At 35.6% G+C, this 20,903-nt stretch overlaps 2 protein-coding genes across 5 annotated transcripts in view; one reads left to right on the top strand and one right to left on the bottom strand.

Moving 5' to 3' along the window:
- The window catches only part of LOC132798529 (lachesin), a 32,362-nt gene extending 16,028 nt beyond the window's left edge, over positions 1-16,334 (bottom strand). For 3 of the 4 annotated variants that reach the window (XM_060810410.1, XM_060810412.1, XM_060810414.1), the window contains exons 1-3: positions 16,132-16,334; positions 7,354-7,864; positions 2,555-2,661 (exon numbers count right to left, since the gene is read on the bottom strand). In XM_060810410.1, coding sequence (XP_060666393.1) covers positions 2,555-2,661; positions 7,354-7,630 — 384 coding nt within the window. In that variant the 5' untranslated portion in view covers positions 7,631-7,864; positions 16,132-16,334. Of the gene's footprint in view, positions 1-2,554; positions 2,662-7,353; positions 7,865-7,923; positions 7,939-16,131 lie in introns of those variants that run through there. The other variant, XM_060810411.1, reaches the window with a different exon arrangement.
- Positions 12,830-14,445, top strand: LOC132795311 (antichymotrypsin-2-like). Its single transcript, XM_060805966.1, has 2 exons — positions 12,830-13,871; positions 13,973-14,445. Exons 1-2 carry the CDS (start codon positions 12,830-12,832, stop codon positions 14,092-14,094), a joined length of 1,164 nt encoding a protein of 387 aa, XP_060661949.1. The 3' UTR covers positions 14,095-14,445.
- Positions 16,335-20,903: the final 4,569 nt, after the last annotated feature.

The raw sequence follows: 20,903 nt of genomic DNA, 5'->3' as shown, positions 1-20,903 counted from the left end.
CATTCAATATACGGATGGTAATAAATTATACGCAAACTATAACTTGAATTATTAAAACACTGAGTAAAATGAACATTAAGAACAAATGTGTTGAAATATTTTAGATAAATAGCAATTGAATTAATGTTGAACTTTTTTTGTTTCTGCTTTAATGATGATTATAAATGAAATTTAGCACACCAAAAGAAAATGTGGATTATCACAGTGCATTTTTTTAACGAAAAAATATAAAGAAGAGAAAGTATGAAATGTTTTATTAATTAAGCATCTGCAAAAAAAATCAGGGTGTAATGAGCGATAATGATTTGATTACTTGTCAAAAGAAAGACATCGACTGATGGGATTCAAGCAGGAAAAAACAGAGACGGATGAAGAGCAAAAAGTAAAAGCATGAAAAGAGTTTTGAATAAGGTAAAAGCCATAGAAAGAGTCAACTAATTAGCGGCTGACATTGCGCATACGCCATGTACTGCAAGTTAATGATATTTACTTGAAACTGGCCATAACGAGCAGCTTTTCGGTCTCCGTTGCAATTGCGCTATATCCCGAGAGGGAGAAGGAGAAGAAGATCAAGCACTCGTTGGATTTTCAAATTTAAAGACATCATTACCATGAAAATGGAAAACACGGCTATGAATATCAAAAGCACTTCAATTGATGCAACGATGGGGCAAGCGAACGTCTTAGAGCATCATTACCGAGTACTCCAAATGCTGCTTCAAGTAGCTCAACTAAACTGGCTGCCTGCTGACTGACTAAGCCACTGTACAAACGAAAGAGAGAGAGAGAGCGAACATGTAAAAGAATGCGTCTCTTTCTAACAAGATGGCTGGCGCCACCTGATATCTTGACTGTATTTTGGCTTGGCAGCCAGGAAATAGAATCAAATTGAGGTGTAAATGAGAGCAACAAGAAAACGAGCGACCGATGACGACAAAGCGTCGCACACGTGAAACGTGCATCGCATCCAGTAAATAAAATGCCAGCCAGAAAGAAGCAAGTGGCGAAAAAAACGAACGCAGAAGAAGGTAGCAAAAAGCGTAGCTCGAGTCGGTTTAGCTGATGGCATGTTTAAGTAGCTCTGTCTGTGTAAGTAAGATTACCCCCGACCTTCCTCATCGAATCCCCCCAACAATCTCATTCCCGCTCACCCTCGCATCCTTTCGCATCCTGCATTGCAGGCTGACTGGCAGCTTCGTTACATGTATTGCATGCGTGTAATTCATAGCTATCACCGCACACTTTCACGCCCCGGACATGAAACCCGTTCAGTTTATTTTTATATGCGACACTATGATGCAATTTTCTCGCTTCCGCTTTTTGCCAAACGCTTCTGGGTTTCCCACTTCGTTTTTCTCTTCTTTCAACTTTCATTTTTATGTTGTATTTTTTTCCTGCTTCTGCTGTTGATGCTGAGCTGTGAAATTGCAACCGAGTACGTGCGCACATTGATGTCTAACCCGAGTATGTTGCATGCCTTTAGATGTTATTAAACAGGTTTTAAAGGTAACTAGGAAGGTGGTCGGGTCGGGTTAGCACTAAACGCATTTATAACCATTCCTCTAGTATGCTAAATTCACCGAGTTGCTCAATTGACCAGCTGCTTAAAACGATATTCAAATATATAAAGTTTTTTGTTCTGACTCGACTCGAAAAGTAAACGCTTTGAGAATGGCATTTTCAACCAACTCTGTAGTTACAACATTTGATCATGCAATTTAATGAGAGAAGTGTTTTGCTTTAAGTAAAGTATGCTTGTTATGTTATGTTATGACTATTGAGTTTAAATCGATAAAGTTTCGAACTGTATAATATACAGTAAATAAATTTCTATAGATATTCTTAATTTTGCTAAAATTTACATTTATATGTTATAAAAAAACTTGTGTTTCCGCATTAAAATATCGATTACAAAATGAATCTTTATCATTTTGATTTATATTGTATATATATTTTTTTATTTATAGTCAACAATAGATAATTAAGAATATAAAAGATCATAAAAACAATCAATTAAAAATATAAAAGACCATAAATTTGAACGTTATTAATTAAAATTCAAATTTAAGAATTTAACAATAATTAATTTAACAGTAAGAAGACTAAAAAGATACCACATACTCAATCTCCCCGATAGATAAATCCTAGATAAATTGAAAAGATGTTACATATAACAGCAGGGCTTATTGGATATCTGATATTTTCTGTTAATTTAATATTTATTATACAATTTACTTATTGTTAAAATATACAGATTGGAAATAAAAGAAGAGAAAAAAATGTAGGATTGCAGAAATATAAAAATGTTATGTAGCTGGAATTGTTTGTACGATTTATTTTATATTCTATGTTATATTCACTATGTAGTACTATATTGATATACTAAATATAGCCTTCAATTTATTTTAGTTCTTTTCCGGTACGTTTTTAATTGTTAAATTTTAGATTCCTGTTGTATTCGTAAAATATTATGCAAAACACACATTTTTGCTATTTTTGTTTTTTAATGATTGTTAATTAAAATGTCCTAAAATTAAATTGCAATCATGCTTACCTTATATGAGCCAAGATTCTTCACTGAGCAACCCAATTTGACATTACGTCCAGCAGGTACAGTTACATTTTCGATGTATTCAGTAAATTCGGGTTCTTCAACAACAGCTGATAAATAGAAGAAAATGAGGAAATACTATTAAGATATTTTTGTATATTTTGATTCAAATTTACACATATTGAGAAATATTAAAAATTTTGATATTTAATGAAGTGGATGAAACTGAACATTAAAATTCGAAAGTGCTGCTTACAATCATCAACTACTACTAATTGGATAGAAACAGAGTGGGACTAATAAAAAACAAGTAAATACGATTGTATGTATACAAAAATTAATTTAATCATATGTTTGTTAACAATCAACACACACCTTTTTACTGACAGAATGAGTATGGGCCATATTTGCCTTAAATATCAACAAGTTAAACATTTTCACGCATCGTTTTTCCCTTTTTTCTTTTCCCTATGTCCAGTGGAAATTTTCCCATTTCATTTTGAGTTTCCGTCGCAGATTTCATTTAATTTTTAATGACCATAAAAATGGTTAAATGCATTAAATTGCTGTGAAAGCCACTGCAAAAATCTTGCCAGAAATCCTTTTCAATTTTGCAGCCATTAAAAGTGGGAAAGAAAATGTTGTCTCTGCCTCACGAAGTATAAATACACTTAAAATATGCTTTCAGCACTTGGCTATGTCCAAGATATGATTTATATTCAATTCCATTAAATTTTTAAGTGAGAAGTCTTTGGAATCTTGAAATGCCTTTTTTATAGCCTTTCGCTTGTTAATTAACTTGAGCGTGTTTTTATTTTAGGCGTGAATAACTTATTTCATAAAGCCTTGAAATCATAAAGGAAAAGCAAATACAAATCAGACGAACGTTTGCCTAATTGAATTCAATTGCTTTGAGCGGAGCACAAATAGTATATAGTATAAAAAAGTATTGCAATTCAATTAACTTGTTAGTTTTGTAATTATTAAATCACGTGGCCGAAATCCAATTAATGTTAGTTAAAGCACGTGAAAATATAATGAGTCACACACTGCTTGAATAAATTGTAAATTTGACTTCTTCACTCGATGTTCAACAAACACTTTTTCGAGGAAATCCAACATCAACATATTTACACAATTTATTCATTCGGTCTACGCTGCTCGTTAGTGTGAATTTCCCTCAATGGATTGCTCTTACTTAACATGTATCTTATATTCATAGACTCTTTAGGTTTCTGTCATTATTGAACGGAAACTCAATTTTTTATTTATACGAGAATCAAAATTTCAATTGAAATTCACATAAACTGTATTTGTTTAACTTAATTTTCGGTGGTTTGTGACACACGCCCGCAAGCTTGATTCATTTTGTCGGCCATTGCTCCAGCCTAATTAGATATTTATTATGCCCGGCAGACACGCGCACACACACACACATACACACACACAAACATTGGCATTTGTATAACATTGCATAGTGCAGAAGGCAGAAGGCTGAAGTCAATAGAATTTGCACTGGCAATGCAACTGCCCCTTGGGTATAAGCACACTCACAAATACACCCACAAACGCACACACACACTCGCTTGCACACTCATGCATGAGCAGTGGGTAAACATTTAACATATTGCATTGGCCACGCCCACAAACAAGTGTACATATGTAGCCTTCTAATTATCAAGCAGCAGAAGCAGCAGCAAAAGTTGCATAAATTAGCCAGAACTCAAGGCAAATGTAACCATGACATTCACATTCACATTCACATTCACTTACGCATTCACATCCACATTCGCACACACTCACTCACATTCACATTCACTTTTTCTGCTCTTGAATTGGAAAACAAGGAAGCGAATGGCAACAGCAACGAGCAATAAAAAAAAGGAGACTTTGCAATTGCCGCTGCAACTCGAGCGTGCAACCTTTTTGCAGCCGCAGTCGCAGTGGCAGCATCAAATTCTCTGCATAATCATGGGATTTCATCCAGCTGCAATTTTTCGCGCCAGAGCGCGTGTTTGCATATAAATGCTGTGAGGCCCACAAAATAACACCCGCAAGGGACGTTTATTCTAGAGCAGATCTAGACGACGCATGGATGACCTGCTTCTAGCAAACACGATGATGAAATTATGAATTATTGTTCTAATTATCGGAATTAACATTTAAATAAGGAATTGTATTCACTTATTCAAGACTTATGAATTATGTGTCTTTAGCCTATGAATCAAATGATAATCAAATAAATAAATACAATTTAAGTGTATATGTGTATATCGTAAATATATTCAAGTTTAAAGTAATTCAAATAAATCTAACATGAAGTCAAAGCTTTGTTTTAAAAAGAAAATTATTATTTAAAGTGTTTACCTAACGATATATAATATATATAATATTGCATTTTATAGAAACAACAATACTATAATTTAACAAATTCACTTACAAGAAGACAAGATTAAAAAAAATTTAATGTTTAGCTCATGAATGTGATAATCAACAGAACAATAATGTGGTAGTCGAAAAAAATAACATTCAAAAAATAAAATTAAAACATAATTAGAATGTGTATGCGTTAAATTTATTTCAGCTTAAATTAAATTTTATAAAATGCGAAGGCTGTCTTCTTATATATGTATGTATATATATTAATATACATGCGTCTTAACAAATTATACATTACAAAATTAAACAAATACAGTAACAAATAATACATTAATTAATTAATAATACATTAATAAGAAGATTACATAAATAAGAATAACTTGAAAATTTTTTTAATACAAGTACTTTTTAATCTAGGAACTCGCGTGCTGTATCTCCCATAGCTATTAATAAATAGCAATATATTCTACAATATAGATTCGATAATTTTAACTCATTTCACTTAATTGAAGTTAGTTTCTTCATGCCTTATATGTTTTTTAAAACAGCAGTCTGATATACCCTGTTTTGACAGCTTTATGTTTGACATTGCATAAAAAGTTGGCAATGATATTGGCCAGCAGCAGTTGATGGGCTTGACACAGCGACAGAGACAGTGCGAAAGGCAGATGGAGAAACAGACACCGAGAGAGTGAGAGAGAGAGAGAGAGTGAGAGAGAAGAGAGGTTGAATGACGATGCGGTTGATGTTCGCCTGTTGCGACATAAATTGCGTTGCCTGAATAAAATTTTGCGCACAGTTAAGCGACATTTGTGATGGTTTTTGTTGCTCTTCCCTTGCTCTTCGCTCTATAGTGGATCGAGCTGCACCTGAGAACAATGACAGCCGGGCGGGCTGCTGCCAGGGCGGCAATATTCATATGTATCCTATCTAAGGGAGGGAAGGGCAGCGGAGGCGGAAGCGAGGGCATGGTTCTGTTTCTCGCTCGGAGCGCTGTCACCGATTTCATTTTTTCACGCCACAACATACTCTCGTTCTCATATCTGTGCAGCTGCTGGCTTTCAATTTTTGGCATATAGCCGTGTATCACTTATGACCCCAGGCGACATTGTGCCGAACTCCTCCCTCTCTCTCCCCTTCCCTACCACCGACCGCTTCTCCACTTTGCCATTCTCTTTCACATCTCTATCTCTATCTGTATCTCATATCTCTCGTATCTACGCTTCTCTGGCTGTGTGTAAATATGATTGCCCGGGGTCAGACGCCTGCGAGACGAGTGTTATTGATGGCATCGGACTTTCGTGCCAGCCCTGGGCGAGTGGCATTAAGATAACCAAGATAAGTGCGCCAAATTACACTGTGCAGCAAATTACGAAATCACAAGAAATTATGTTTTGCTCCATGCACTGCTCTGTTAATACGCTCTAAAAAACTCTCGGAAGAAGTAAATGCCTTAAAACACAATCCTGTTTTCTATTTCATGCAAATCGAAAAGCTTGAAAGGAAGTTTATTTTGCTGTTTGTATAGTGTAATTGCCTATTCTACTTAATTGGTTGTCTTAATCTTCTCTAATTTTGACTACATAGGAAACGGAAACCATCAGTTAATTTAATTTTAAGTAAAATAATAATAAATTAGGCCGAAATATAGTCAAAACTTTATTTCTTTTCTTTTTTATAAAATACAATCCTAGAGCTTAATATTTTAAATGTTTAATAATAATATTGCTTTTGTTTTGCGACCCCATATGACTAATCAAAAACTATAGGTAATACTTTCACGCCAAATATTATTTTTATTTTTCACAACTATTTCTACGATTTTACGTTATACTTAAGATCCTTACAGTTCAACTAAGGGAAAGTGATTCAAAGAATTCAAAACAAGTAAGAAAGCTACAGTCGAGTGTGCTCAACTGTGGGATATCTGCTACTCATTTTAAATAAGAGTAAAACAGTGCGATATTATTATAAAAATATACCAAAATACTCTACAGCAAATATTGAAATACACCGAAAATTATATTTGGTATATTGATATACAAATACTAATACTAATATTAGTACTCTATTTGTTCGCAACCAAATAATTAATACTGTAGGTACAATTGTACTCTTTATTCAATATTATTTGAATTGCCAAGATGGAAGTGAGCGTGGCAAAAATTTTACTCAAAGTTGATCTGCGTGCAAGCATAAGAAGTGCTATCGATAAAAGGTTATGTCTCTGAGATCAAGGTATTCATACGGATCATCTTGGTCATTGACGCTGATCAAGAATATATGCCTGTTACATACATTTCCTTGAGGAACAACATAATAATACCCTTCTACTCAATGAATAGCGGGTATAAAAAGAAGTGTGTTAAATTCTAGTTTAGTTATTTAGTTATCATAATAGAAAACAAGTCTGGAGTACTTACTATTTAAATTCGATGTTGGCACATTGGGCACGCCACCTGCAACAATTACGCCATTGCTGCCAAGAATTGTGTTGCCATTGGCGGCGATGCCACCGCCAGTTGCTGGTATCGTTGATTTGCCGGGGCCACTTGTGTGCTTGGCATTGTTGCCGGAGGCAGCTCCGCCGTTGACGCTTCCGTTGAGTATCTGCGGCAAGATGATCTTATTGGTGGAGTCCCCCGCTGTTGCCGTGAGCACAAGGAGGGCCCCAATTAAATGCCAAGACGGCAGCAACATCAACTTGCCGTTGCCTTGCCACTTTCCCCAGCCAGGAGCACCAATGATGGCCTCGTGGCCTGGCTAAAGTGCATCTCTCTAGGAGTGCGGCTCCACGTTCTCCTCCCTCGGAATGCCCTCGGCGATTTGAATATTTATTCTCTTGTCTTGTTGCGTTGCGATGCGTTTGTCACTCGGATTTCTTTTCACAACAACTTCATAAAAATAATTCGCTAGTCAACCAGATTTGTTTATCTGAAAAGTTATAATTGATTAGTTTTTCATTTTTAGTATTTCAAATGCAATTACTAAACTCCTGATTGCGAAATTCTGCAGCCACTTGTCTCTAATCTACTTATCACTTAAAAACACAGCAAATTTAGTTAAACAATTAAATTTTAATTTGAGTGAACATAAAAAATGTTTGCTAACCAGATTTTTTTTTAATTTAATTACAGACACTTTGTTGAACTCATAAAAAAGTGCATAAAATTTGTTCCGCCTTCAGTTTGCTTTTTCTGGTTTTTTTTTTTGGTTTTGGTGTTTTGGTAAATCTGTTTTTGTCTATGCCAAAATGTTATCATGTGTGCGCCAGCTGAAGAAGCATGTGAAGAGAGATTGAGGGTGGTAAATTGCTTAATTTCATAAGCGAGTCATAAGGGAGAAAGTTTTGTGCGTTTTGTGTGTTCCACAAGCTGTGGACCAAAACCCAAAGGCGACACGCTTAAAAGCCATAAAAAAGTATGGATGCGGATGGCACAGACAGAAAGTTTTTCTATTTTTCTTGTCATTTGTTTTTCCTGGTTTTTGCATTTTTGAGAAGATCACCAACAACACGCACAACACATAAAATATTTCATATTTTTGTTAAACGCAGAGAAAGTTGTTTCCAGGCACAAAGTTAACCGGCAATATAAAAAACCCATGAAAACTTAAGATAAACATAAATTACAGCAGCTTCTAAATTAATTGCCTGCTCGACATCAATTTAGGTATTTCAATTCACATTTGAGTGCGTTATTGAATGAATATACTCAGCACAGTTTAACAATCACTTTTAGTTTAATTTGTGACAATTTTATCTTTTTTAAGGCACATATTTTTTGATATATTAAAACAAAGAACAGTGACCAATCAAATTTAGAAAACAAAAACATTCCTAACATTAATTCCTCACATTCACTCAATAAATGTAACGGGTAACAAAATATGTGACAGTCATTTAATAATAATATAACAATTCCTGATGATACACTAAGATCTTTTTACATCAAATATTTACAACAATAAGTTTTGCTCAAGTTAAGTTTTACACTTTCACACTTCTAATAATATTGTATTTGACAACATCTTCTGACTGGCTTTTAATATTATCAAGAACATTTGCTGTGTAGCCTCAAAGTAGAAGAAATTATTGTTTCACTTGAATTATTATTTTTATTACTTTTATTTCGGAATATAAATGTTTTATCCATCATAGTAATGATAGCACAATTCAAAAAAGGAATTCGAATGAGGAACAAATTTCTCTATCCAGAATAATTAAAGTAGTATTTTACAAATAAATGTTTGAACAGTGTTCATTGAACACTACACATTAAGTATACGCAGCGTGATCGAAGTGATTAGACAATTTTACCAGCCCTCAATTTTTTAAAAGCATATTCACACAGAGAGTTCAATGAACAATAAAACAGAATAAAATGCAACAGACACTAGAATTGAAAAATAATAAATAATAAAATAATATGACCACCTAAACACATTCTAAAATTGGTTGAAAATAATTACAACGAATCTTGCTAAACCTATGTTTTAATTCAAAAGCAATAATATTTTTTATGTTTAAAATGAATTCGAATTGGAATTGTACAACAACTTTTTGTCTCTGCCTTTTACTATCGACACCGCATATTAAGTATACGCAACGTGGTTGAATTGATATGAACATTTATTGCCACCTTTTAATTATTTTGAATCACATTCAAACAATTCAACGAGGAATAAAATGCAAAATACATTAAATTTAAAAAATAATAATTTAAGGCTCCCTTAAGACATCTTAACTTTATTTTATTTGAAATAAAATATTTGCAACAATAAATTCCTTGCTCTAATTTCGATAGATAGATACTGATATATTTTGTGTTTGAAATGAATTCGAATTGGAATTGAAGCCGGGCGACATGCAACAACTTTTTGCCGCTGACTTTTAATATTATCTGGAATTGGAGCAGCAACATTTACTCCTGTCGCCTAGAGGCAGAGAAAAGTGTCGTATAGCTTTATGTGTTTAAGCAGATAACCCAGACCATATATCAATTGGTCGCCGGGGGCGCAGCAGACGCTGTTGGAATGCAAACGAAGAGGCAAATCTTTATGACTTTTTGAGTTTTGGTCTGGCGCAAAAGGGTTCCCGCTTCAGTTTTCTTTTTGCACTGGCTAAAACTTTGTGCGGCACGTGCAGTCGGTGACTGTAAAAGGAGGCGTGGCATTCAGAATATGGCGGCTTACTCTGGCATAATATTTTGCCAAACTTTATTGAATTCCCTGGCAAATCAGCGTAGCATCTGTGAGGTAGCCCAGAATGTGAAAGAGGAAGAGGAACCGAACCGAAGCCGACGCCGGAAGGGAGCTGCAAGCAAAAGTTGGGAGACAGCAAACAATCGACACAGAGCTGCAAAGAAGAATGAATGAAGGGATGAAGAGGAAGAGGAAGAGGAACAGTGCATTGAAAGCAAATTTATGGACGCCAAAGTCATATGGAAAAGTCGAGAATTAAGCAATTTCTGCGTTGAGAATTTTTGTAGGTTGCACTTTCTGCAAGGCAAACAAATGGGAAACTTGTTAGAAGGATGCTGAAAGAAGTCAGCAAAAGCTGCAAAGCCGAGCAGAAAAAATAAATATTTGAACTAAACTCGATGCTGAGACAGACGATAATGAAAGTCGGCTCAAAAACAAATATTGTTAGCATGCTATTTTGGGCAGAGCTAAAGGTACCAAATACTGAAAGGGAAACATTTTGAATTAGTATAAAAAAGCAGAGAAAGAAAATCTAAATAAAAATACAACTTAATTATACAACTAATACAGTTTTGTGTTGTTTCCAGCTTAAAATTTAAAATCTCATTCTCTCTCAGCTCAAAAACTCGAATGGAAACCAATTAAGTTAATAATTATAATTAGTTGTCTTCATTTGAAGTCAGCGTTTGCGTAATTGAAACTTGTGTGGGTTTTCATTACATCATCTCTCCATCCATCATAAATCCAAAGGACAATTAAATCAATGCAACGTCTGTTGTCCCTCCCCTCAAAAACTCGAATGGAAATAAAATGAGCTCACGTAATCAAAATTGCACTCGCTCTCCATCTCGAGCTCGGAATGAGACTCCATCGAGTACTCTACGGGAATCGCCGGACAATGCCAAACATGTGACCAATTAGCGCAAAATGCTAAAAGACAACGATGGGCAGAAGGTAGAAGGCTGACAGAGGGACGCACAGAAGGGCGGACATGCGGAATGCAAGTCGGCAAGTTGTCACGACACAAAAAGTAGGTCCGCAGTGCAAACAGAAATCGAATGCCGCATTGGCATCCATTAGTTAGTCAGGCCGGGGACATGGTTTAATTTCAGCATTTCGTCTTTTTCAACCATTTCGCATTTCTCTCTCTCTCCCTTCTCTCTTGTTCTCTGGTCTCTTAGCCTAATTAAAAGGATTCCGCACATGTGTGACGCACATGAGCGAGAGAGATGACAAAATGGCATTGTGCAAACGGAATAACATATTTATAGCATTGAATTGAATTAATTTCCCTCCAACAGATTGTCATGGTTATGCTCAAGCTACAAACATATTTGCACAGCTTCTCCTCACTCCTCCAATGCAAGAGAATAAAATACAAACAACAACAAATTGCTTAAATTGTAAACAGCAAAAAATAATAATAGGCTGCGACAACTGTGGCAACTGTCGACCCTCTGGGCGTGCCAAATGACCAGACTAAGTGAGTTCGCCCTGTGGCATTTTTTTTTTTCGTGGCCTAAGCTACGCTAAACGCTGACAGCTTTTGGCTTTCAACACTGTGGCATTAACTGCGACTAATGGAATCTGTGGGGCGCTGCTAAGTGGAGAGAGAAGAGCCAAGCAAAATGCCACGAACAAGGAAATTACCATTTGTTGAAGTGGGTTCTACTTTAATGTGGCTCAAGTTCAGCTATTTTATCAGGTGTCGTGTTTCTTATACCCTAACATAGCGAATTCATATTGTTCTCAGTTGTTCCATAAAATATACAATCATATTTGACTTTTATTGTCCATGGACCTAAATAAGATTTTGTGTGCAAACCATTATCTAAATTTAAATCAATTTTAATCAAACTTAGTAAAGATCAAGCACTAACTGATTAATAATTATGCTAATTTTAGCCGCTTTGAACCACTTTCCTGTGGTTGTACTAAAACAATCTTAAGTATAGCGAAAACTCGTAGAATTGGTAATGTAAAGTAAACAAATTTACTGTTTTGGTAATAATATTGATTCTGGGATAAAACAATATATATAAATAATTTTCTGATCAAATATAACTAATTAACTTATAACTTATTATCAAAATGTTCGTTCATTTTTATTCATTTGTTTTCACTTCCTTTTTTAATTCATTGATGTTCACAAACTACATTAATAGATAACGTGTGATGTGTTTTTGTTGCTGGCTTGCTTTTACTATTTTCGATCTTCTGATACACGAAAATTATAAAAATAAAGCATTGTTTTAAATGGGATAACAAAAGTATTATAAGACTAATCAAAAACGAGAGATGACCGAAATCTAATGTTGAGGTACATTCGGCTTCGTAATGAACAAAATCGAACAATCCAAGAGAACGACTTTATTTCAATTATCAGAAAACATCGAACGAATTTATTTAGTGAATGGAAAATATGCTTACACAACATTTGAATAATAGCATTATCAAAATCTTAAGATAAGATTAATATAATAATGAAGTAAATCAGAAAGAAAACACTTGATTCTGAATAGAATAAGCATAATATAATGACTAAAGTTAGAATTTCTGTTCTCCTTATCGAAATGACATATCAAATCCAGCACAAAATCAAGTGAAGCAAAGCAAATTTACGTAACGAATTGATTATAACTATTTGCCCTTTTTTTAACCTAATTTTGAACCCACTTTCAATGTAGTTCGCTTGAGATGGCCAAGGTTAGTTGTAAGCTTGCAGTTAGTTTGATTTTGATGGTTTGTGGAATTCAATCGACGATTGCTGAGAAGCTAACCTCATCGATCGTTGCCACCGTCTTAAGGCAGAGTGATAAAAATGTGATCTTTTCTCCTTGGCTGCTAACGGAATCTTTAATGCACTTGCATTTGGCTGCAGGAGGCAAAACCGCCCACGAAATCAACAAAGTTTGCCAATTAAATAGCGAATCGAAAAGTGAGATTCTTGAGAATTTTTCTAATTACCAAGAAAGTATCAACATATCCGAAAGTCAGACACTTCACATGGCAAATCGATTGTTTTTGGCATCGGATATAAACCTATCGTCAGAGTATCTGCAGCAGGAAAACGAAATATTTCCAAACTCAAGCCAAAGTGTAGATTTTGCAAAGTCCTCAGAGACTATTCGCATAATTAATAACTGGATAGCCGAAGAGAGCAATGGAACAATAACAAAATTAGTGGAGCAACTCGATGCTAAGACAAAAGCTTTGTCCCTGAGTGCTATTTACTTTAAGGGATTGTGGAAATACGCATTCAATAGAAATAATACCAAGAAATCCACTTTCTATATACCTAAAGAAACTGGTGAACCACGTCAAATCAAAGTCGACATGATGTTCCGAAGGGGACTTTATAGACTTGACATGATTGACAAACTCGATGCCATGTTTTTGGAAATTCCCTACGACAGTTTACAACTTTCAATGGTGATTCTTTTGCCAAAAACAGTTAATGGAATCAATAAAATTATTAACAATTTGGATCAAATGGACATTGATGAGATTTCGCCAAAAACAAATGAAATGTATGTTCAAGTCTATTTGCCGAAGTTTCATCTTGATGTTGAGCTATCTCTGAATGAGGCATTAAAGAGTTTGGGCGTTGTTGAAATATTCCAGAAAGCCAATTTCTCAGCAATGACCAATTCTAAAGTCGACTTGAAAGTTGACAAAATCTTTCAGAAATCTATCATTGAGGTTGGTGAAGAAGGATTAGCTGATGTTGCTCCCCAAGGTAGGTTTAGGTTTATATATTATATATAAAACAAATTGTTCTGAGTAATTGTCAAAATTTCTCCTCTAATCTTTAATAATCAAATTGTTTATTTATTTCAGATTTGGGATTTTCGTTTTTGAGATTTCCCATTGAGATTGTTATACGGATAGATCACCCGTTTGTGGTTTTAATCAAAGATCACGATAAGATTTATTTGGCTGGTCGTGTTACAATGGAATAACATTATTTATTTATTTAAGTGTTTAATTATTATACAAAATAATATAATAACTAAAAGAATGGAGTGATAGCTACTAAGGCCATCGACTTAAGCAATGGAATAACAATAATTTAATATAATTCATATAAAAATATTACAAATTCCTGAAATATCTTCTTCAAATTAGAACTGAAGGTTATAGGTAAATCTTGATATTTTGTTAAGAATAAATATTGTTGTTAATATTTATTTATTTGAAAGGTTAGTTATAATTAAAATTAATATTAACACTATTGGTAAAGCAATGACAGCGAAGGCCTTCAGCTTAGAATGCTGTTAATAATAAATATATTCTCTTATAAAATAAATAAAACACACAAAATAATTTTTTTAATCATATTTTTAATCCTATTCACTTCACTTTTCGAATAAACCCATTGTTTAGAATTTTTGGTACTTTAAAAATTAGAGCTACCTCAAAAACAAAGTGGTTCTACTTAACGAGCATAACCTATATTCGATCAATTTAATGCGACTTATGTGATGAATTCGATGAATTTCATATGATTTATGCGGAATTTTAAAGCGTACACTAGCTCACACCTTAAGCCGAATCACTGACGAACCATTTGCAATGCGCCAATTGCGAATTGCGGGACACAAACGCAAATGGAGACATTATGCCCCATCGAGTTGCATCAATAACTTTTCTCTAGTGCGCTCCCTCCGCTTTCCCCTCTTGCTATTCTCGCATTCCCCAAAAACAAACTCGCACAATTTGTCGCAATGTTTGTTGTTGGCAGTTCAAAAGGCAATCCCCATCGAAAATGCCACTATGCAACAACTGTGCTCCAGTCATCAGCATCATCAGCATCATCATCATCATCATCATGGTCGTCGATAGGGATTGTGATTGGGAGGTGAAAGTGGGGCTGGAGGGGATTGGAATTGGGAATGGCATCATATTTTTGCAATTTGTTTGCTTTGCTCTGAACAATTTGTAAATTTGTTACGCCGAAACGATAAACAAAAGAGACAAAAACTAGAGCGCAATACGCAAAAATCCAACACCAAAGAGAAAACAATAAGCTGCAATGACGACGTCGCTGTCTCTGCCTCTGCCACCGTCTCTGCCTCTGCCCGCCTCTGACTGGCAAAAAGTTTTTGCTTTTGCCCAGCCAACTGCCATTGATCTGCATTGATGCCAGCAGGCACACCTCTCACACTCACACGCACCCCGAAAGTGTGTGTGAGAAAGAGAGAGAGACACTCACACGCACTCACACAAATATGCATACAATGACACACACACACACACACGCATTTCGTATGCAGTTTTCAAGCTGCTTTCCGGGACTTTGGTATCTCTATGTCTGTCCCTCTCACTCCCTCTCTCGCTTGCTCCTTTTCTTTCTGTGTTTGCACTGGGTTAATGTATTTTTAAGCTAAATTCTTTGTTTATATTTGCTTTGCTGTTGTTGGTCGTGTTGTGCCCGTTGCAGTCGCATCAAGCCCATCTCTGATTCGAGTCAGCAATCAAGTCCCCTCCGCCTTACCCCTCTTCCTAACTCCTTCCCGGCTAAGGCCAATTTATCTATGGGTTTTCGTACTGTCATCCAAGTCAAGACCCCATTTAACTTTGGTTTATTCATTTAGTCGCTTATAAGTTTGCCTAAAGTTTTTGGCAACCAGCCTTTGAAGTGTGTTGTCTTTTGGTTTTTCTCCTTCTCCCTCAGTTGTCTGCTCTTCTTGTTTACCTTTATTGCATGAAATGTGCATTAACTGTTAAATGTTTGCACATGTAAAGTGCTTAAGAGAAACATTTCAATTGAAGTCTTGCAAAAACTGAACTTAGATCAGAAATATCAAATACAATTCTAAAATTTCTAAAATTTTGAATTTCAAACATTGAATATTTTGACTTCTACCGTCATGATTTTACTCATCATTAATATAATCGCTTAGATCGAACTTTAATTTTGTCAATTTCAAGCCCTTTTATTTTAAAATCTACCTAAGTCATCGTAAAATAGCAAAGATATATATTTTTTTAAGCACCTTCTCTTAGTATTGTTGCCTTTCACGTTGTTCTAAAATATTTGCCAAATATTTGACACACTTTCACATCAACACTTTACAGAAAAATCCTTTCGAAAATTCACTCGAAAAAGTCACAGTTAATTTTTAGAATACGACATTTCGATTTGAAGATCTTTCGACCATGCAAAGCAACTCAAACAACTCGACGCGTCCGCTTCGTGCAGAATCCGTAGCGAAACTGATTCGTCGACACATCAGAGCACAACACGGAGCCGGCTGGCAGCAACAATGCCAACAACAACAACAGCAGCAGCAAGCAAACTGCACTTAAAAAAACCGACGAATGAAAAGAAAAAAATAACAACGCAAGACCATGGCAAACGAATGATAACAGGCCAAATGCCGAATGAGAGACACACGAACCCGAAGTTGTGTCGGCTCGAGCCAACCATCGTGTCGGATGCTGTTCGTTGTGGTTGTTGTCTTTGTTGGTGCTCGTGTGCGATTGCCGGCAAGGCTGTCGGATGGTTTGTAGTCTGCGTGCAACCGCAACCGCAACAACAGACCGCAAAACACGCGACAAAAATGTTAACAGAGCTCCAAACCGTAACATTCTTCCCACCTCCAACTCCAACTCCACCGTCAACGCTACACTCCATGTTGTTGGCATTTACACAGCACGTAAATGACTTCCGGACTGTTGAGTTTGGCCCTGTAGTCATTGGGTTTGAGTTGCGTTGCGTTTCGTTTTGTTACGTTTCGTTTTGGTTTGTTTCGAACCTTAATCCGAACTCAAACCCGAGTCGACGTCACCAACTTGCAACAAGTTGACAAGCACAGTTCAAAATGCTCTGGCAAGGCTGAGGCGCCATTTCCCATTGCACATTTTCGGTTTAATTGAATAAATTCAAATTAAAACAAAAATCAAAACAAGTTTGTGTGATATTCTGCAACTCTGCATATTGTACTTATATTTAATTAAGCAAGTTAATTAATTTCATTCATTTGTATGCCATTTCATCTCGTGTTGCGATAAAAAGTGAAATAATATTTAGCAAACGGAATTCATGTGGAAACGAAATCAAAAAACTTGGCTGGAGTACTTGACAATTTAAATTCAATGCACAATTCAAATACATATTGGTTTTTTATTGTTTCATTTATTATTCTTAATTAATTAAATTGTTTACAAATTATGCAGAGAATACGTTTTGTAAAATGTGTATTTTTTATTTATTTTTGCATGTAGTGAGATAATTAATTTAAGAATTGATAAATTATCCTGAATTGAACTGATTAAAAATATAATCTTTAATTCCTCCACTTAATAATGTTGCATATTAGTCAGAATATACTTTGCCTATTAAGAATTCTTTGTCTAAGTTGTTGATATTAATATGCTTAAATTCATCATTCTTTTTGTTTATTTATTTGTACTGTAAACCCTATATTAAGTTGACTTATTTAATTTAACAAAGTTTTTCATGAAAAAATATGATTATTTTCAATATTTTCGACAACAACCTAATTAATTCTTGCTCCGAGTTGTTCGTATATCTTTTGACTTTGAGTTCACAGACAACAAACAGCTGGAGAAAAATAACAGAGGAGCGACTGAGAGAAACAACAACGACAACAACAGAATCATTGGGAATGCTTCCCAGTTGGGCAAACTAACTAACAAGCTTAATGAACTCTTTCAAATCACAGGCATCGCTCAATGCCAACAACATTAAAACTGACAAGGCTAGACGTGGTCCAAGGGGAGTCGCGGGGTGACAGAGAGAGAGAAGAGAGGTTAGCGGAGGACTAACCGACCACGGTTGGACATGCCAACAACAACAACAACAAGAATCTCAGACGCCACATGGCATGTTCATTATGTAAGGCATTTCCCTAGCGGCTGGGGAAGAGATGGGAGGAGGTACTCGAACGTAAGTGGGCGTGGCGCGGTGCCGACTGTTGCGCCTCGGACTTTGTTGTAGACCGCATGTGTGTGCGTGTGCGTGTGTGTGCAGCATGTGGCGCGACGCAGAGGCCACAAAGGTCGTTGCAACACATTTCGTACGCTGTTGTGACGCCAAAAGTCAAGTGTGTGGGCCGAGAGAGGGAGAGAGGAGAATGCTGCGGGGCAAGCAGGTCCTTTGCCGGTCATTACAACACTTTGTTGGCTGCTTTGTGAACTTCTTCACCATGGCGAAGTTTCATTCTTTTTTTTTTGCCGCCTCTTTGTATTTTTCACGCCGTGTCGAAAGTTTTACTTTTTCTTGTTGTTGCTTTTGCTGTTGCCAGCTCGACAATGAAATTTTTGACTGCTGATTGTTTGGCGTTCAATGTTATTCTTCCGCTTGTTGTTATTGTTGACGATTTTGGCTTTAAGCAGACGGCGCCTAGCAAAAATACTTGAAAAGCAACACAAAAAAAAATGGAAGTGAGAAACAGAGATGCCTTTGGTATACTTAGAGGAACTTGCAGCAAATTGAAAATGGAAAGTTTTGTTTTGCAGTTGTGCTTCGACTTTTGCAACTTCATATAACTCAACTGCCCTTTCTCATTCCCTTCGTTCTCTCCCTCTCTGTTTCGTATCTTACGCTACCTTTCACTATCTTGTAGCATTCTTAAGTATGCGGCGTCGTCTAGTCTGGCACAGCAAATGAGGTAAAATAGTTTGGGGAATCGCATTGTACGAGCTCTGGAAAAGTTTTTCAGCGATATAAAGATTTATGCGGCAGATATTCAAGTTTGCTTTCAAAAAGAAAAATAACATCTCATTCTCAGGTGAATAAGTTGTCTTTAAGTCGTGAGTGGAACATCTTTAATACGTTAAGAATGCACTGAATAAATTCCATTAACTTATTCAAAATATTACAAGAGAGAGAGTAAAAGACATTTCACTAAGAGCTACTCGGTTGAAGGCAAATAAATATGCAGCACATTCCACAACGCTGTCAAAAGAAAAACACACTCACTGCGAATATTTTTCATCTATGCATTGAGTGAAAAAATCAAAGTTTCGATGCATTTTCCAGTAATTTTCACACGCAAGCTGCCATGCAATGCAATGCAAGTGTTGACTGTCGTCTTAGCGCCCACTCCTCTCATCATCAACACTTCTTTGCTTGCGCATCTTCTGCTGACAGCTGCACTTACGCAATGTTACGCATAAGTGCCTGCCACCCAAAAGTATGCAATGCTTTTTCATCGAGTTTAATAAAATGACAAGCCGAAATTGCCAGCTTTCGCATTCTCACTCTCTCACTCTCCCACTATCCGCACTTCACACTCTCCACTCTTCGCACTCACCGAACACACTTCGCTTGAAGGCAAATCAAGCAAAAAAAAAAACGTTGCATACCATCAGGCGCATTTTATTTCGCACTCGCTTCACGCATGTGGAAAATGGCGCTTTTAAAATTGCAAAATAACGCGTGAATGCGGTGATTAGAATGTGTTTTGTCATCCATGGCAAGAATTTGCCATGCCATCAACAGTCAATAAGGCCCAAATATAAAAAAAGTAGGCTTCACTTTATTAGCCAACGTGACGCAGCACTTGACAAAACTTTGCTCGCAAACGCTAACAAATTGAGTCGCGTGGCATCGTGAAAGTATGCAGTCAGCGAGAGATTCTGCTGCTTCTAATAACTCAATAAAGCCAAAGCGTCAAAAGGCAAGCGGCAACACCTCCTTGGCAGCAGCAGCGGAAGCAACGTCAACTCTCCCTTTGCTAAGCCGATTTCCGCTTGTTTGCCACGCAATTACGATTTGTCAGCCGGCTCAGGTTGTCTGCCAACCAACTCCGGCGTATATATCAAACGCCTAATTAGGGATTATGCCGGATAGCACAACACAAAGGAGCTGCTGGCAGCAAGAAGAACAAGAGCAGAAGGGGCTACAGTGTCACGTTGACACTTTGTCTGTCAGGATTTCAGACATCACTTTGCCGTCTGCCAAAGACAGAGTCAAAGGCTATCAACGTTTTTATTGACAACTCATAAATCGCCTCCATCAAATGTGAATATTCAAGTTGACGCGATTTCGTGTGTGAGTTTAATTCCATCGAAATGAAAGATTAGACAATGACTGTGTCAAATATCTTTTAATTATTAATTTCACAAATTCCCAACTCATCTCTCATCAATAATTTAAAGGCATATTTTACGAACGAGTGAACAAAAATATTTGCTTTTTATTCACTTTTTCTTAAATACAAAGTTTTTATATAAATATAAGTTATTTAAATAATATTAATATATTTGATTCATTTTTTTTTTTTTTTATATTAATATTACTCAATTCATTATATATTCTGGATGTGTTAAAAATAACGCAATATAACACTAATAGACAAGAGGTAGATTTTCTTTTATTACATATATTTTGTTATTATTAATTCTAGCTTAAAAAAGCTTATACATAAATTGAAATTATTTAAATAATATTACAATATATTATTTATTTAATTTTTTATATATATTACTCATTTAATAATAAATTCTGGTTGTTTGTTAATACAATAAATATATCATTAATAAACAAGAATGAATGATTTCCATTTTTTTTTTTTACATATTTTTAGTAATTTTAATTTTAATTTTAATTATAAAACATAAATTTATTTATATATGGTACATTGTTACATAAACATTCAGCTGTGAAAACACCCAACTATGCGTTTCTGGGAACAGCGTGCTAGTAAATTACATTTTAGATTTTGTACTGCGCTTAAAAGTATGCAATAAAACGGCGTTCACAGCAAAGGCAAACGCCTCGGGGCCTAATGACCACACG

This window comes from Drosophila nasuta, chromosome 2L, assembly GCF_023558535.2.
Source record: "Drosophila nasuta strain 15112-1781.00 chromosome 2L, ASM2355853v1, whole genome shotgun sequence".
Classification (NCBI taxonomy): domain Eukaryota; kingdom Metazoa; phylum Arthropoda; class Insecta; order Diptera; family Drosophilidae; genus Drosophila; species Drosophila nasuta.
Note: the sequence above shows the minus strand (reverse complement) of the source record. Positions and strands in the feature narration are given on the sequence as shown.